Source organism: Pomacea canaliculata, linkage group LG6 (genome assembly GCF_003073045.1).
Source record: "Pomacea canaliculata isolate SZHN2017 linkage group LG6, ASM307304v1, whole genome shotgun sequence".
Lineage (NCBI taxonomy): Eukaryota > Metazoa > Mollusca > Gastropoda > Architaenioglossa > Ampullariidae > Pomacea > Pomacea canaliculata.
The window spans coordinates 29,625,971-29,644,447 of NC_037595.1; the positions used below are offsets into that span (position 1 = coordinate 29,625,971).

General features: G+C 44.2%; 1 protein-coding gene across 1 annotated transcript in view; it reads right to left on the minus strand.

The window, feature by feature from the left end:
- The window catches only part of LOC112566252 (potassium voltage-gated channel subfamily KQT member 1-like), a 54,889-nt gene that overhangs the window by 20,515 nt on the left and 15,897 nt on the right, over positions 1-18,477 (minus strand). The window contains exons 2-4 of the mRNA XM_025242307.1: positions 16,641-17,990; positions 11,100-11,190; positions 8,093-8,219 (exon numbers count right to left, since the gene is read on the minus strand). Of these exons, the coding sequence (XP_025098092.1) occupies positions 8,093-8,219; positions 11,100-11,190; positions 16,641-16,999 (577 nt within the window). The 5' untranslated portion in view covers positions 17,000-17,990. The remainder of the gene's footprint in view (positions 1-8,092; positions 8,220-11,099; positions 11,191-16,640; positions 17,991-18,477) is intronic.

Sequence of the window (18,477 nt, forward strand, 5' to 3'; positions counted from 1 at the left end):
GTAGAAAGGAAGAATAAAAACAGTTTCTTTGAGTGAAAACGGTCAGTTGTCATAGTTCATATCTAATAACAAACTTTTGCCCTCCACACGCATGTTCCTGACTAGGAAGTGAGTTTTATTTGAATTTAATCTGCTTCTGTAACTCCTTTACCCCTTTCTTTTAATTTCCCTGGATTTTCAACATCGGACAAAAATAGCCGCGCGTGACTGGACAAGGAAAAGTCACAAATCTTTAAAATGGTTGAGAGACAAGTTTCACAGCGAAAAAAAAAAAAAAAGTAGAAGAATAATGAAAATGCCAAACTCACGAAAAAGAAGAGACAGCGGTTGGAAGCTTTAAGAAACATGGGGAAGGAAGGAAATGGAGAGAAAGTGCAGACTCTGACATCGTTCATGAACGCATATTTTTAGCGGTTGGAGAAAGATGTTTCTTTGAACAGTATTGCAGGCCCAGCAGGGGCAGTGGATAATGAAGCCAGTTAGCTGTCAAACTCACTTGAAGAACACATGGCATACAGTGCACAGGGAGCAGCACCCGCGCCATTATGGAGGGCAGCTGGCTTTTTCAGACCCGCATCAGCAGCGTGAGGCGGTGACTGCTTGTGACAGAGCCACAGGTCCACCCGACCAGGGCTGGGGGAGAGATGGGTGAGGGAGAGACGGGTGAAGGGACAGATGGGTGAAGGGAGGGATGGGTGAAGGGAGAGATGGGTGAAGGGAGGGATGGGTGAAGGGAGAGATGGGTGAAGGGAGGGATGGGTGAAGGGAGGGAAAGACACGTGTTGCATGATGGAGAAAACGTTAGATAAAGATCATCCAGGCTTTTATTAACACAACCAGGCGCCAGGATTTATACCGCACAATAGTTTTCATAATAGAAAACAGTCTAGTTATGCAATAAAACACCTCCATGGTCTCCCCTCCCCCAATATCTTAATATTGCCACCCACACAGAGAGACAGAAAGAGAATTGAACCTCGTGATTGAGTGTGGCCGTGGGCCGGCTTCAAGTGGAGAACGTGAGTGCAGCAAAAAGAAACATCAGGCCGGGACATGAAGCAGCAATTGGAAGAAAAGCCAGGTTGTTGTTTTTGTGGAACTAACAAGCAGCCACAAGCCAAACAAAGAATCCAGAGCACGAGGTGGAAATAAAAACAACGCACACACATATTCCATTTATTCTGTAGAAATGGATAGATTCTATGTATTCTACGGCTCCTCCTTCATTCCTCTGAGTGCACGGGCAGCGCACGTGCAAGGTTGAGGGTAACACCACGTGAATGATGTTTACACATGTTTCCCCAAGTCTCAAGCGCATACAACTAGTAAACAAATTTCTTTAATGTTTTCGGCTGTCATATGAAACGCCAGAGTTCCGACATGACACTCAATTAATACTAGAATTTTATTTGTCACTCATTCCGCTGGTGAAGCAGATATACTAAGAATCACGATTGAGATCATCCATCAGCTCAGGTAAGTCGATTATACGATGTCTTCTAACCTCCGAGGCCGGTGGAGGATAGCACAGGAAGTGACGTCATTGATCGAATGGAGTCCCGCGGGAGTACAGTGCCCTTGACAATGAGCGTTATGGCTGCTTAACCATCTCATCAGTTCTGCAAGCTCCAGCAATAGTAAATGTCGATGTTATGTCTTTCATGTCTGCAATCTCCAGACCGAGTAAATGTCGATGTCATGTCCTTCATGTCAACAGGTTTTTGGGGTCAAACTGACCCTCGGCCCGACCTCTCTAGTGTCCAATTAAAAACGATCTGCTACGTCGAAAAAAAAAATATACACATAAACTGTCACGGCCATATTGCCAGCAGTACAGTGAGCTCTTTAGAGACACTGATATAGATTGCCGTCACTTGCATTGTTCTCTCACGTGCTCATAAAGTCGACTACGCATGTCACACCTGTCTTCTATGTCACACCTGTCTTCTATGTCACACCTGTCTTCTAATGCTGTTTGTTGATTACTTTAAAGTGCCCTGCGTGTGGGTGCCCATGTCATTTATCACAAAAAAGTTCGTTTTATTATGGTGGTTAGGTGTGGGACCTCTTCAGAAAGTTTTGCCAAATCCACAGATAACAGGTAAACATCGTGTGTTAGGCATGCATGAAAAAAAATTATACCCAACCAACAAACATCCATACACCTACCCACCCAAACAAATAAACAGGCAAAGAGTCAAAACCGAGGTCCTCCAACACCCTTTGTAAATAAACTGAAATTTGCACCATCCTCTACTTTCCCTGATGTGAACACCTCTCTCTTTGTTGCTACCATGAAGGTATCTTATCTCCTGAATCTTAGCGCTACCACGAACGTCTACATATCCTTATCTCCTCAATCTCACATCATGGCGGCCTCTCAGTACAGTCTAACTTCACAGGATCAGTCACAGCCGACCCTCCTGTCAGTGTCTGCCATCAGGAAGCTTGTGTGTTGTCCCGGCTACATTACTGCAACTCCAACTCTTTATTTGTTGATCTCCATACCCGCCTGCTAGACAAACTTCAAAGGTCTCAGATGAATGCCGCTTGTACTGTCTTTTGAAGGCAAAAGCAGACCACCCAGGACACGAGCTTCAATGGCTGCCAGTCCTCGCTGGTTATAAGATGGTCAGACTGTGCCACCCTTGTCTCTACGGTCTTACCTTGACATTCCTGTCTGACTTACTCATACCTTCACCATCCGACTCACGGGCCTTTTAGAATCCTCTCATTATTTTCATCTACCCCGGGTATAGCAGAGATCGGTAACTGAAGCTGCGTTGCTATAAATTATCTTTGTCCCTATGACAGACCTTCCAGGTAACCACGGCCAGCCTCACACGTGAAGACCAAAGGTCAGGTTTTTGTTTTTTTTAAGGATTTAATGTCTGGTAGATGGTTTGTCTTATTGACGATTAGCCTCCCAGCAGTAGGAAGACTCCTTGTCTTTGATTCATTATTTAGAGAACCGCTAGGTCCATTTGCTGTCAGAATTAAGTGTTGGGGGCTGCTGGTCGTTTCAGCCTTATTAGCAGCTTCATTAAGCCTGAGCATTGATCTTCATGGATGAGAGGAAAAAGCAGGACCTAGAGGCTGTAATCATGTGCTAATCATGTGAGGAGGGAAACTTACGACTAAAACAAGACATATTAAAACAATATATAAATAACCAAGATGGTATATGAAGTTAAATTTATTCACTCTGACCAAATGATGTCCCCATGAAGTATTAGAAGAAAAAAATATTAATTCATTTTTATAATGTCCATTGCAAAACTCAATTTAAATTTTGATGGCGAGAAATGAATTCAATAAGCGGTATCTTCCAAGCAGTTTTGTACCATCTTATCTGTCAAGTTTATTTAGGTCCAAAAATAAAATTCAGTGTTCACTTTGGTTAAAGTAAATCCGTGGTGATCTCCTCCATACTTGCTCCAGGTGAGAGAAGTAATCAGAAGGGGACATGTGCCGATACAACACTGGATGACAAAAGAATTACAGACTCACCCTGAGTACACGCACGCGGTCCTGAACCACTATCTCCGGTTAACCGATTTATCTTGTTATCCCGGGATAACAGGCTGTTAACTTGTTTCTATGAGCATCCGAGAAAGCTTCTGTCTGTTCTCATGGACAGCGAGTACGACAACGAACATAATGAGCTTCGTATTACACCTTGCTGTGTTGCTATGGCAACGCATTTACAACCTGCCCGAGACAGCGCACAAGAAAATCCATCAGCCAGCATGCTTTTTGATGTAAGGTGTATGGAATATTTTTTTAATTTAAAATATTGGAATACTGTGTCGTCAACATATTCAGAAATCTTGAGGGATGTGAAAGCTTTGTACAGCAATATTTAGAGGAACACAACCGCACTAAAGCTGCAAATAGACAAATGTACATTGTCACTCTGTGATGCTCCGATGTAGTTTGAAAACCGCAAGCAGTGGTTTCAAAATGATGGGAGGTTAAATTCTCTAAGGCAATGTGGGTAACGGCTCCAAATGGATAGTGAAACCACCAAAGTTCTCTCATAAGACTGAAAACATACAAGCGAGGAGCTGGGTGTCAGGGAGGCTAATGGCATCGGACACCGGGGAGGGCCGGGTGGCTTTATTAGTCAGGAGAATGGCGACTACGGAGTGAGTAGAGGTGAGTGCGACAATCACACAGCAATCTGTCTGTACGGTGGATACAATCACTACTGTACCTGCTATTTCAGTTTATCTTCTTTTTCGCATACTTTTTTACACTCGAAACTGTTCGTTTTGAGTAATTATTTTTTCAGTTTGCTCCAGTAGCAAGGTTGTTCTGAATTAATAATTAATCTTTAAAAAATTATTATGACAGTTCATTAAAGACAAATGGACTTAATTATAAATAATTATAACTTCCCTCTAATTATGAAATCCTGACGGAGATTTGTACATCTCAACTGTAATCACAAACGAATTTATGAATGATTGTTTAAAATAATTATAGCCATTATTATGTCTTTACACAGGCTCATTTAATCAGAAATTAAAGATGTCTATAGCTAAAGTGAACAATTTTCGTTGTTTAGCCCTACAACAGAGGGAAGAGGCCAAAGACAATTAAAGATGGTCACTTAGTGAGATTATTTTGGGTTTGTTGTTTTGTTAACACCGACAGAAGTTTCTGTGATGTGCAGTTAAATTATATTTCTTTAAACAAGTGCGATTGAAGAAATAGCACACGAAAAGCTTTGACCTGTCATTATTCCATAGACATCTACTAAGACAACGACCATCCTCAGCTTCATATGACACCTTGCTGTGTTCCCATGGCAACGCTCAGAATGTGGTTTCCTAATATATTTCTCAGCAGGAACACGTCTGCTCTGACCAATGACCAATGTCCAGGCTTGTTTCCATCCTCCCTGGAATCGCAGCTTCTGCTCAGCTTCTACCTTGATGGGAAATGCTGACCTTTCCATGACCCCAAGGAAGACGCCAGACAACGGAGTAATGAATGAAGGACGCCAGCAGCTGACGCGCATGTGACGCTCGCCGGCAGATGGCGCTGTTGTCGTGCGTGGCGTTGCGACATCTGACGGTAGGAAGTCTGGTCACCCACCGGTCGATCCGCGATAAACGGGTTTCCGGCGGTGGAGCGGTCCCTGCTGTGGGTCCCTGCTCCGTGGGATGCGAGCGACGCTGGCGCCCTCAGCAACTTCCGATAAGATAAATATTGCGGGCAGCAGCCAAACATCATTAACCACTCTCGTGCGCATGTCACAGTCAAGCTGTTTATCGAAAAGAATGTTTTACTGAAAATATTGCCACACTATTTTTTTAAAAGGTATTGTCATAAAATTTCGTCTACGTTTGCTTCCAGCTGTGGTGTTTGCTCTCATTCCACTCACTCACTCCTTCATTCATGTATTTGCTCGTTGGCTCGCCGACTTATTGACTCACTGACAGAGAGAGAGGGGAGGGAGTAAAAAATTCACACGAAGACAAGGTATGTATGCAGGTGCAGGGTAGGAATACCTTTAACTAACAGAAGAATACCCACTCATTCATTGGTAAGCTACTTTACTTATCTATCTAAAAGGCATTACATCTCGGTACATCCTAGCGGAGCTCTAGTCACGTGATTCAATTTTTCTGAACGGAGCGGGTGTTAGCATGGCAACGTTGCCCTCGACAAGAATATCGAGTAAAAAAAAAAAAAAAGACAGAGAATGTTGTCACAGTGTTTCCAGATATGAGTGTGTGGCAAGACTCACAGAAATCCTCAACTGCTGCTGGAAACACGAAGCTGGAGAGCAGACATCAGCAGGAGGCGAGGCGAGTGTCATAGTAACAGTCAGCACAAACATTTATTTTTGGCGAGATCGATCTCGTATTCCATTAAACGCCTGCTGACATAACTTTTTTATCTTTCATGAATGTTTGTACAGACTTACCAGTGCTTATCTATTCTCCTGTCTGAACACTGCACTCTCGCACACTCACCAACACACAGACAAACAGATACAGGAGTCTTGCAATCACTGGATCATCGTCCTGCTCACCAGGAGACTGAGATGCTGTTTCTCCTGCAAACACGAACTTGTCTGGCAGGAGACACAGAGACAGTGTTTGGAGACGTAAATGTAATTATCTTTTGTGTAGTTTCACGGCCACAGACTGTAGCCAGGATACCTTGTACCCGGGATTTATTTCTCATTTTTTCTGGTTTTTTATCGTTGTTGTATTATTGTAGCAATATGTCTAAGTCCACATTGAGTGACCAGTCTCTTCTTAGACTCGAACAGGCTTCATATGGAAACAGAAGGTTTTCCGCTCATATGGACGAGTCGAAATGTTTTCAATATTTTTTCTTCTTCATTTAGTTGAGTATGAAGTTAATTAAGGACGGTCAATTATAAGCACTAGTGAAAACTCCATTGGCGACATCCTCCTCAACACGCACTCTGCATCTGCACCACGTGACACCTGAGGCAGACGTCAGCACTCCCCTCTCCTCCCCTTCACACCCTGTCGAACGTGACAGGACCGAGGCTGGCTGCGTGAACGGCTGTCACGTGATGGTTCCAGCCTATGAAATTAAGCAGTCTCATCCGCTAATTAACTGCACCGGGCTGTCCTACCGTCACCAGGCGACGACTGCACTGGACGCTGAATGCAGGGTTTCTTGTGGGGAGCTTAATAACTTCTCTCATCAGTCTCAACAGACAGACAGACAGACAGACAGACAGACAGACAGACAGACAGACAGACAGACAGACAGACAGACAGACAGACAGAACAACTCTCGTTCCGGCATTCTTCCTTCTGTCCTGACCTAGTTAGAGACACCATCGACTTTGATGTTGAAAGCCGCATTAAATAAAATGGAATAAAAGGTTTGGCCGGTCTCGGTTGACTTGTCCACCTCGTGTGTGGTGTTTGCTGATACCTCACATCGTCCACCCGTGTCTGGCTTATCTTTTCTGGTATTGGCTGCTATTGCATTGTTCCATCTTTTCTCGTTGAGCTCTCGCATGGTTTGCTTTGTGTTTCTCTTTTTTCATGGAATAAAAATATTTTCGTATCACCCCATTCTGTGTATGTTTTCTCTCAATTTATTTCAGATTTTATGTGGGAGGGGGAGGGTTCTCAAAGAGAAATAAAGAAAGCTTTACCACAAAAGGACAGCTCTGCAATTCAATGGCGGTCTGCTTACTATTTACCCTAAAAGCCTTCCGACATCAACAAGACAGGTTCTCCTTGACAAACGCTCCAGTGCTCACACTTTGTGAACATAAACTGTTTCCCTCCACACCATTCCACCATTCCGATAGAACCTTGATCTTGTCAGTCGGAGGGTCAGGTGCAAACTATTTTCTACTTGCATTAGCGTACGTCAGTCACGTGATCTCGTCTGTGAGAACACGCGAGACGCTGCGAGACAGAGCGTGATGGGACGGTATCAGTGTAAGGAAGCAGAAAGGTCGCCTGGGATCAAAAGAGGAAAGGATCGATGTTCGTGCGGACAGGAAGCTAACGCTGTAATAAAATGAAGATGAACGACTTTAAATATTGTTGTTTTCCTTGCAATTTGAAACAGATCCATCTTGTACACTGGAAAGGATATTATCATCTTCACACTAGAAGCTTGAAATGAAAAACGAAAGACCTTCATCAGAATATCTCTCCATATCTTCCCCCAATCACTAACAATCTTTCAAAGCTTAGTTTGCAAAAGTAGAGAGAAAGATGGAGGAAGCCTTCTACTCAGACATGTACTGCTGGAAGTGTGACACTGTCCGGCAAATGTGAGCTTCACTGTGATGTGAACATGTGCCAAATATTCGGCAACACTTGTGTATCACCCACCATTGCATCACACATAGTCTGAAATCAAGTTTGACCTCGGTAAAACTTCTGTCATGTAAATAAACTGGTTTGTAAAACATTCCCTTTGACAGGCAGACCGATGGCCAATCTCGGAGCTACAGGCTGTAGACTGTATTAGAAGCATCTTCTGTTCATCAACTGTAGTGGAAGGAGGAAAGAGAATCCCCGTCTCTCGCATTTCATCAACCAAATGGCCCAGCACTCGCTCGTCCACTTACCTATGATGGAGATTGGCTTTCTTGAGAAGCGGAACCTGCCGCGGATGCCCATGTACTTGCTGCGGCAGCCGGCGGACCACAGGCGGATGACGTACTCCGCGCCGAAGAAGCAGACGAGAAAGATTTCCTGGCATCAGAAAACTTTAGTTTAGACACTGCAGCAGGATGAGGCAGATAAATAACATTGTTACAAGAGCAAATTGAGCGATGACATGTCTGTGATGGACACAGTATGTGGTTGTCCTATCACCACCACCAGAACTACCGCCACCAACACACCACTACTGCAACTACTACTGAATCCAGTACTTGACCATTGACTATTTCAGGAACCATAACTCTGAAAAAATCATTTCTTTTAAAGAACACAATTGTGGCTAATTTCACTGTATTTCTAAATGTCACCGGATATACCAGGATAGACAACAACAAACGACAGACATTAAGAAATGTGAAAGACCATTGTCAGTCAGATGAACATCAGACACACACTTCCTGTTGTGTCCAAATCATACTCTGGAGAAAAAACGGATTTACCATTCTTGAGCTGTTCTGCTCCAGGCACTTCTCAAAGGCTGTCTTTCATATTTCACACTGATTAAACCTCACCACGACAGTTCTCAAGACAAAAGTGGAAAAAGCCGAAATCATGGCAGAAACAGAATAAAAACGGATTCAGGCATAGGATCAGGAAATAGGCATTTTTAGTTATACAAGTCTGAACTTTTAATCCTCATTCTTTATCATCTGCTTTTTGTTTTCTTTGAGAGCTTATGAGGTCGACTGTCATTCACACTTCTTGCTGAGTCACTATCTAGATAGATATATCCCAGTATAACAAAAATAATTCCGCGAAATCTCCGGCTCAACGTTTTTGAACCTTCTCAGGAAGGAGAAAAGTGGAAGCTGATTAAAAATATTGTCAACCAACCCTGGACTTGAGTCAGACTGGACTACCCAGTGAAAGAGATGGACAGGAACAGTCACGTGGTAAACAGCTTTAAGGGAAAAGCAAAGAGTATACAAGTCAAAGGTGAAGTTACTCAGGGTGCAAAGAGTGCAGGACCATTGCTACAGTCAATTATAATTTGTTTGAGATGTTCTTGTTTCAGAAATGTCTCTTACAGCATCATCTCTCACCCTGCAGTTGGAAGCCGCTCGTGGTGAGTGTGTGTGTCACAGAAATCGCAGAGATGTTAACTTCCATTAGCCTTTCCTCAGTAATTTCTATTCTTGAATTTATTCTTAACCTAGTAATGCAGAGCCTGGTAAAAAAATGGGATTCTATAAAATTCAAGAATCATTAACATTAACATCATCATCATCACCATCGTCATTATTGTTATTAGCGGCGGGAATATTCTTTGATTAGTCGTGGTGTGCAAAAAGTGGGTTGACTTGACCTGGTTTCCACAGTTCATCACAGATGTCATCCCATTGATTGGCTAATGCACCAAATAACCTCTGACAGGAGAGTTCGTGCCAACTCCCCCCCCCCACTCTAATTCTATTAATAGCCTGCACTCTTCCTCTTACATTCCTGCCTTCCTCTAGTGATTCATGATTGGACACAACCCTCAACCCAGCTTTGGTTCTTTGTCCTTTGTCAGCCACTGGAACTGGTTGTTTGTTATAATAATACAGTTCACAGATACTGAGCCACGTGAATGACAGAAAAGTTTGCAGTTAACTCTGGAGAACTTTTTTAATAGCATGCCAGGCAGCTGCACGGTGAGCCGGTAGAAAACCAAGAAGAAGGGTAGACTTTCGGAAGCTTCTGGAAGCCCGCCAGCCAGCATTGTTGACGGTTGGATGGGTCAAGCGCAGTCTGTGAAGACTTGGAGGAGAGGCTTTTAGTCATGTTGCAGTTTAAACAAGCTTTAATCTCCTCACAAAGACAGATCGCCTTGACTGGAGTGCGCCACCCAAACACCAGGCAGCAGCCAAGACCATCGGCAGGAAGCGGTGCTAGACGGTCGTCTGCCATCGAGTATAGCCTGGTAAGCAGCATCAGTGTTTGTGGGAGGAGTGAGGAGGGTACAGAGTGTATGCAGACTACCGACCTCATGGTCAGCAGGTAGAATGATAAACATGCCAACAGGCAAATGATGGGTAAGAGGAAAATAAAGATATTAGTGCAATGCCATCTGTGGACTTTTTGTTTTCCAAGGTTTTCAACTTTCGCTGGACAGACAGACATACAAAATGACAGGTGACAGTTTGAATACTGAAAATAGAATACAGCATCGTAAACAATTTTTTGTGATTTCTTGGAATGATGGACAGAATGAATAAAAGGATTTTTTTCATCGTCCTTCACGAGTGAGATGATAGTTCAACATGGTCGTGACAGAGGAATGTGGATGAACGATCGAAAGGAAGGAAAGTAGAAAGGCTCGCTTCTGTCTGCAGCCAATAACCACGCAGTGGTCCTAAATATAACTTGTATTTATGTGAGCACTTGGGTCGTGTGCTGTCAAGCGTTCTGCTTCCTGGATCTTAGGAGAGCGAGAGAGTAGAGCGTGTTTACGACAATCAGAGTAAACATGTTGGAAACTTACATGTCGTTTCAGTGCATTCTTAGAAGGATAAATAAAGAGAGAGGAAGGTGGGGAAGGCGAGGGGTGGTAGAGAGAATCTTTGAAGCTGCCAAGAGCTTGTGTATAGGTGCTTGCTAGCGTATGAGCGTTTAGATGTGTGCACGCGCGCATCATGTACACCTATAGTCCGGACAGTGTCGGAGTGAACTCGCTTAAAATATGTTTCTTGAGTTCAGACTTCAAGGTGGTAAGTGGCTGTGTGTGGTGGGAAGAGTGGGTTTATCGTTCTGTATTTATCTACTTGTCTAGAAGCAAAGAAAGTTGTGTAGCCGTTGTCGAGTGCCCGCCTGCGAACTCCTTCCTGTGTATGATCCGCGCGCACGTGTGTGTTCTCTGTTCGGGGTGTTTCCCAGCAGGTGCACAGTAAACAAACCCAACAAGCACCACCAGTAGGGAGAAGAACTCACCATCCAAAACAAGGTCTCCATGGCGAACTTTGTGTACTGGTCTATGGTGGACAGCACGCTGAAGATGAGACAGATAAGAACCATCATGAACCTGCAACAGAAACAACATACATCAGAGTCTACCTTGGCAACTTTTAGTCCCAGTTCTGGTTACATTGTTACACCATTGAAAACATTTCTGATTACATTGACAGTACCACTGGAAACAATAGTTTCAGGTTATCATAAAAAACGGATCTGGCTTAGGGTCATCGTGAGCTCCATCTACTCCTGTCCATTGAACTCCATCAGACCGGCAGATGTTTGTCCTCAAAGAGGATGAATTCGAACTTGTCATCACGCCTGTAATCACCACCGGCAGATGACAACACTAACAGCAAACCTTCTGGTCAGTTATTTATCCTCTCCTCCTTAAAATAAACAGTCTTCTCAACGAACATTCAGCTTTTGGTGGCCGTTAAAAGCAGATGACAGCCTCACTAGGGATGACACAGTAGAGAGATCAGTTCTCCAACGGTTTGTTTGGGAACATCGACATGACCTGACAGAGAGAAAACAAAGAAGACAGATGAGTTGTCTTTAGAAATGGACGCTTTCAGACGAGAGAATGTCAAAGGTCTCAGCTCCTTTCAGGTAGAGAGAAAGAAGGAAGAGGATGTGGAGATAAGGAATGAGAGCTGTTCCTTGCTTGCTGCCCACTTGGAGGATATTGGGAGGAAACTGTAGCACGTGTGGTCAGGTAGCAGACAGTGTGTTGAAGCATCGTATTGACACTCGATACCCGGTGATGGTAAGCACCCCAAGTGCAGGAGGCCACTAAACATGGATACTCAAAAATGTAGGAGGGCCGTTAACAGGATAAATATGGCCGAACGTTTGTCCGAGTGCGGCAGGATGACTAAAACACTGATGATGATGATTGATGATTGATGATTGATGATGATAAATTTTCATTGCGCATTGTTGCCGGCTTTCATCAAGCTCAGTGAACTTAGATAACAACAGACAAGACCAGACAGATATGTTAGGCACAACAATTTTTTTCAAAAAGTGTAAATGCCAGTTGAAATCGATTCACATTCTGCCGGTTAATCAAACCTCTAAATCACGTGAGATTTCCTGCGAGATAAATGAAAGTTCGTCTTTCCCCCTGTTCTAGCTGTCTTGGAGGCTCTGTCAGGAGAAGTCAACATCCTCCGCCTCGAGAACAGGGCAGAGGGTCCCTGAAACCTCCCGGGGACGAGCTGAATAAATCACCAGCCTGGCCTTGCGAGGGTGGCAACGAGGGCGGGAGTGTCTTGTCCAAATGAACTCCACCCTCCCCCATCTACTCTAGCCCCCCAATCCCAGGTCTTATGGAGTCGTGGCACCGACCATCCTTGAGTGTGAGTCCTTCAGAGAATGTGATTCAAATGTTTCGTCGATTGAAGACAATCTTCCTGTGGAGCTTCCAGTACCCTGCCCACCAGTTTAGCCGGCAGATCCTGGCAGTTGCTCTCGTTTTCTCACCACCCCGACCCCCATCTTCGATCTGTTGTGATGGTATCGGCAGCCACAGGCCAACTCATCCTTCAACATCGCGGAGGAGTGTGCTGAGGGGATGAGGGAAACAAAGGGGCATGTGATGTCCACGGATGGAAGCAGAGATGTAAGGGAGGGGAAGTTTGACTGTCAGCGCGGTGGCTCTGCTGGAAACGACAATCAGACTGTCGACATACCCGAAGAGATTTGTAGAACTGAATTATTACTCTGTGTGTGTGTGTGTGCAAGCGAACAAGCGCATATGCATGTACCCCAATCGAAATAACCCACCGGCCCATCCTTGCAAATACGGATTAACAATAACAGGAAATGTGAACATGACAAATCAATTATCTGAAAAACACGGAATCAATAAGTTGCTACAAGCTCGCAATAAGGACAGAAAGTCAGAAAGCATATTTTTTAAACCCTCTCGTAGTAAAAAAGCTATCTTTTGAAGACAGTGATTACAGAAACGAAGAAGAATTTTTTTATAGGATGCAAAGAGTTGGAGGAGATATAGGGAGACCGGCAGCAGATTTCTTGATGTAGTCCTCACAAAAAGCAGCAGTAAGCCAACGACTGTCAACACGGGAGGTGAAGACGTGGATCTGTGATGTCGCTGACAAACATCCGCTGCTGTACAAGATGATGATGCTGTCAGCGCGTGGGCAGACCACGTGACAAAGCAACTGGCAGAAGTAGTGAGAGGCTTTGTGTTAAAGATGTTATACGACATCCGGGTCTTAGCTTACAGGGGGTTTCCATGTTGGAGCCATCTTACCATCATGCGCCTGGCGTGGAAACATTAAACAGTGGAAGATCCACTAGACACCAGGAACCTTCCCACCGACAAGATTATTTTATCTCCAGGACTGATGTGGTCATGTAGACAAAATGTCAGGAGAAGCACATCTGTACGTGTGTGTGTGTGACTGTGCGCTCATCAACCAGCATGTCACTTCCATCCATCCACACCCATTCCACTATCCATGTAATCATCCATCCACCCGTCCATCCAGACATGCTGGGTACTCTTAATCATTCTTCTCGACAAATGATGGTGAAACAATCAGTCCAACACTACTATTGCGATCTGCCGAAGCTTTACATAAAAGCAAACCGTGTATTTTATGTTACAGTCGTAATGTCAGCTACCCAGTACTCCACTCACCCCACGACCGGGTGTATACTCAATCCACAGAGTTCAAAGCAGTAGACGCAGGTCAAGTTTTAAGAGATTCCACATAAAGACGACAGTAAATGTCTTCGTCCGCTCATAAAAAGCCAGTCGCATGCAGCTTGCAGGTTGGTTTTCAGAACTCCACCATAACTCTTTCAGGTTTTGGGGAAGGCGGTCTTGTAGAAATCCTGTACCTCAAATATGTGTGGGATACATTGCATACGAAAGATCCTCAGGATAGAGAGACGATAGCAACTGAAGAGTCCAGTTATCTTCTACATCATCTTCTCAGCCCACCTACATATGAACTGCGATTAATTGTGAAACCTTTAATTAAACTTATTATCTGCTGTACACTACATAGCTCTATTATATTGATTCGTGTTGTTCCCTTTATTATCTTCTTTCATCCCTCAGCTCGGTTTCCTGGTAGGACAGAGTAGTTCTGGTGTCTGGTGAACCAAGCTCATCAAGAGACAGTAAATAGTCATAAGTAGACTTTTATATTCCACACAAAGAAGAAGAAGAGTTATGAACAGATGTACAGAAAGTGGAAACCTATAAAGATACATTTTAATAACTACTCCATTCCCTTTGGACAAACCTTCTGGTACCAACAGCCAGAGCATCAGCCAGCCCAGCACTAAACACTGAAGGACCCTCCCATGCGGGGCGGGGGATCGGTTCTGACCGAAGCTTGCCCTCCCTTACCTGGCTGTAGACAGGTGTGCACTTCATTATTGAGCCCTGGCTTTGATTCGTCATTCCTAGAATTCCCCCTATCCCCCAGACTCTATTCCCCCCGGCAGTGCAGGGAGGTGGTCACTTTTCAGGGGTAAGGTTTCAGAAGCTGCTTCCTCATCACAGTGAGCTAACGGAATCACAGGTTAAGCTTGGGAGAAAGAAAACAGTTGTTCTTCACCGGGTTTTCCTTTATTTGCATCTGGTCTCACTTCTCGTGGAATAAACACATTTAGCTGTACAGCAAAGATTTGAGCGAGAAACAAAGAAACAAGTGAGAGGAAAGAGAAGTGACAGAAAGAAGACAAGAGGTTAATCGATAAAAGAAGAGTATAGGAATGTAAATAAGAGAAACGAGATGTAAAGATAAAGAGAAGAATAAAAAGACGGCATTGTAGGAAAAACGAAGGGTTAGGCGCATGTGCGAGAGATAGAGAGAGAAAAGGAAAACAATATTACAAAAAAATATTCACGAAACATGCGTTGTACAGGGAGGACCACAGACCAGACTGAATGTGGTTGAGAACCACTCAGGTTACTTTTGACTGTCAGCTAAACAAACTTAAATTAAAAATACAGCTACCCGCTCCCTACCCGCTTAGTTAACTCTACCTGTAACCACTGCACTGCTGTGAGACTACCTGTACTTACTGCACGTGCACGGGGTGAATCCTCGGCATTTCTCGGTGAGATCAAGTGCGCAACCTTTGTGGAGGAGCTAAAAAGTAAATCTCATCCCCTTACTGTTCATACGACGAGTATAATTAATGGCGGCCTTTACATGGAGGAGCACAATCAATAGCTGCCGGGAGGGAAACCCTTGTCTGCCCACCGCACGTCATTCCAGCGGCTTTTACCTACCTACCTCCTCCCCTGGAGCGCTGGAGGGATGAAGGCTCGTAATAGTGTCAGGGGAATGGTCTGTACGCCTTCATTACCCTCGGCAAACGGCTGTGACGTCGATGTACTCAGTCACGGGTAGCTGACGGGTGAGGGAGGTTGGGTTACAGCGCCACACACTTCGACACTTTGTCAATCAGACACATCGCCACAGAGTCACATTCAAACATTCATGTCAAGAATTATTGCTGTCTCCATCATCGTCGATATCCACAAGAAGTATTTGTTTTGAAAATACACTTAACGGTTGTACAAAGTAGGTTTGAAACTGCATGTAAGCCAGGCATGGCTGGGTGGGTCCACCCTTCCTGTGCACACAAGGCTCAGTAATGGAGCTGTGCAGGGTGTGGGGCTAACAGAAAGGCACGTAGCCTGGTAGTCGGGGCTTTTGACTGTGACGCAGACATTGAACACTCGATCGAAGCAGTGGCTAGAAAACTCCATTCCCAGCCAAGTGACCCTGTTTGATCATGGGGAGGTAACTGTGACCCTGTTTAATCAGGGGAGGTAACAGGCGACAAAAGGAAGGAGTACGGCTGTGCCCTGGACACTGTGAGCGACTTAAATTCACTTCCCTTGCGACCCGTGTAGCATAGAGCCTTGGTGTCTTTAATATGGATGGCAGATGAACTGTCATCTTAACGGTGATGTTGAAAAAGTCGAGGATTCCTCCCTCTCTAGCCACAAACTATGCTGGCGAGGGTACACTCCCCTCTTTGTCAGCCAAGACAGCGAAGGAAGATAAATCGAAGAATGGAGCAATATTTGATCAAAGAAAAATTGACAACTCTAGTCAGACAAAGTAAGACTTAACATGGAACATACCATAAGAAAGAGAAAAATTTTAGTAAATTTTCATGAATGATATTTATGAGTAAGAATATGTTCGATGTGGATCAAAAGAGAGAAACAAAATATGCACGATGAGATCTTAGAATAAAACATCAACAAACGAACAAATAAACTAAGAAATGAATAAATGAATGGTAGATCGAACTACATTGGACATACACGAAAAACTTTAAGGTAAAATAGTGACATCTCAGTAATAGTGACATATGGGAGCCAACGGACATTACAAACAAACAAACAAACAGACAGACAGACAGACAGACAGACAGACAGACAGACAGACAGACAGACAGACAGACAGACAGACAAGCAAACCTTAAAACTTTAATTTCAAACGGACTTACACTGTAAAATGATAGATGAAGCATTTCCAGCCGGTGGGACGCTCCAGGAAGTTGTAAACGCGGGACTGGATGGAGTTCTTGGAATGGATGTTGGATGACGAGTGACTTCCGGTGAGCCGGCTCTGGAGCATTTCGTTGTAGGTTTTGTCGGTCTGCGGGGACAGGTGCTTGCAGTCGAACGACTGCGAGTTGGTGGAGGTAGATGAGTAGTCCACTTCGAGATGCTCCGGCAGGATGCTGGGAAAGCCGTTGCCGGACATGTTCTTGTTCTTGTGGCGTTTGAGAAAGCCGCGCTTGGCAGACTTGGCTTGAGTGTGGAGCATCCGCTCCGAGGTGGCCGCTTCCCTGAGGGTTGCCATGGCAGTGGGCACAAGAAAGATGAGGCCAAAGGTCTCCCTCAAGGGAGCAAATTCTTCAAATTATTTTTTTCACTGTTCTCGGCTAACGTCTAATGTCATTGATCTTTCGTTTACATTCCAGCGCGCAAATAGAATTTAAAATTTCCGCATGACTAGCTCCCAAAACACTTGTAGTCTCCGACAAGACAGAGATGATCAGGTGAGGTTACAAGGACCTAGAGTGTTCGCCTACGGACCACGGTAGAATATACTTCACTGAATACACACTTTGTATGTTTAAACTCTAATGATGTTCTTTACCCTGAAGCACCATCAGTTCATTGTTATCGTCTGTCGAAAAAATAAAACTGAAATTTATGTGTTACAATCATTCGTCTAACGCTGCTCAGAACTGTTAAATATTCCTGATACTTAATTCAAACTCTTTTGCTGATTTTCGAAAAGCCACACAAAATCAGACAGAAAACAACCAATTAAAATGGATCTCTCTATTATAATAAAGCAAATGAACTACGTTGCCTTGGAAACACAAATTTTGTGAAGACTTGAGGGTTTTTGAGAATGATGGTCACTGGGTGGCAGGAACAGAAAGACTGTATCGTACCAGGTGAGTCAGACTTGCACAGGTGTGTCTGGACCTCGTTGTTGACGGCACCACAGCACCACACTGCCATCATGGGTCAGCATCTCCAGCCACTAGCATCGCTCACAGCCGCGGGCCATGAGGTGCTCTGGAACCATCGCAGGACCCAGCCAATAGCAACGTAATGGAGCAGTTTGCTTCACGTAATCGTCACGTGACGGCGAACGGCATTACTTGAGAGCAGCGGGCGATGGGCGAATATTGTGGACTAGCAGGTGGCAGTTGTTATAAAGAGGAATATGGACAGCAGCTCACAGCTGGCCATGTGGAAATAGTTTTATATCCTCGTCAGACGCCGTTAACGTTGTAATGATGGCTGCCATGCAAATCCCCCATGCAATGCTCTTCCTGCAAAAATCAGAAAAATGCTCTGTTAAAGGCCACAGAAGGACGGTATGTTTTGAATATAATTCATCCTTCAGTTTTGAAATAAAAAAATAAACAAATGCGAAAAAAAGACATTCTGTACACAGCATGGAATGAGTTGAGTAGCCAAGACAGTAATGTTGGTGAGCATGTCTACTGAGTGTCTTTGTGTCGAGGTGACCACACTCGACCTCAAGAAGAGGTCTGCCATGAAAAAAGAATCTTAACTAATCAATATTTCAGAGTTGGCTTCTTTTTACTTTTAGAATTTCCTCGTGTTTATGTCATCTGGGATGGCAAGCCAGAGTGTGTTACACTGTACATTAGACTTGCAGATGTAGAGAAAAACGAACACTGACAGATTTCCATGATGGCGGAAATACGGGCTTCTCTGGCCTCGACCGTCTACATTTTATGGATTCAGTCATTTTGAGCCTGTATACGAGATAAAAGATTCTTTCCGCTTCAC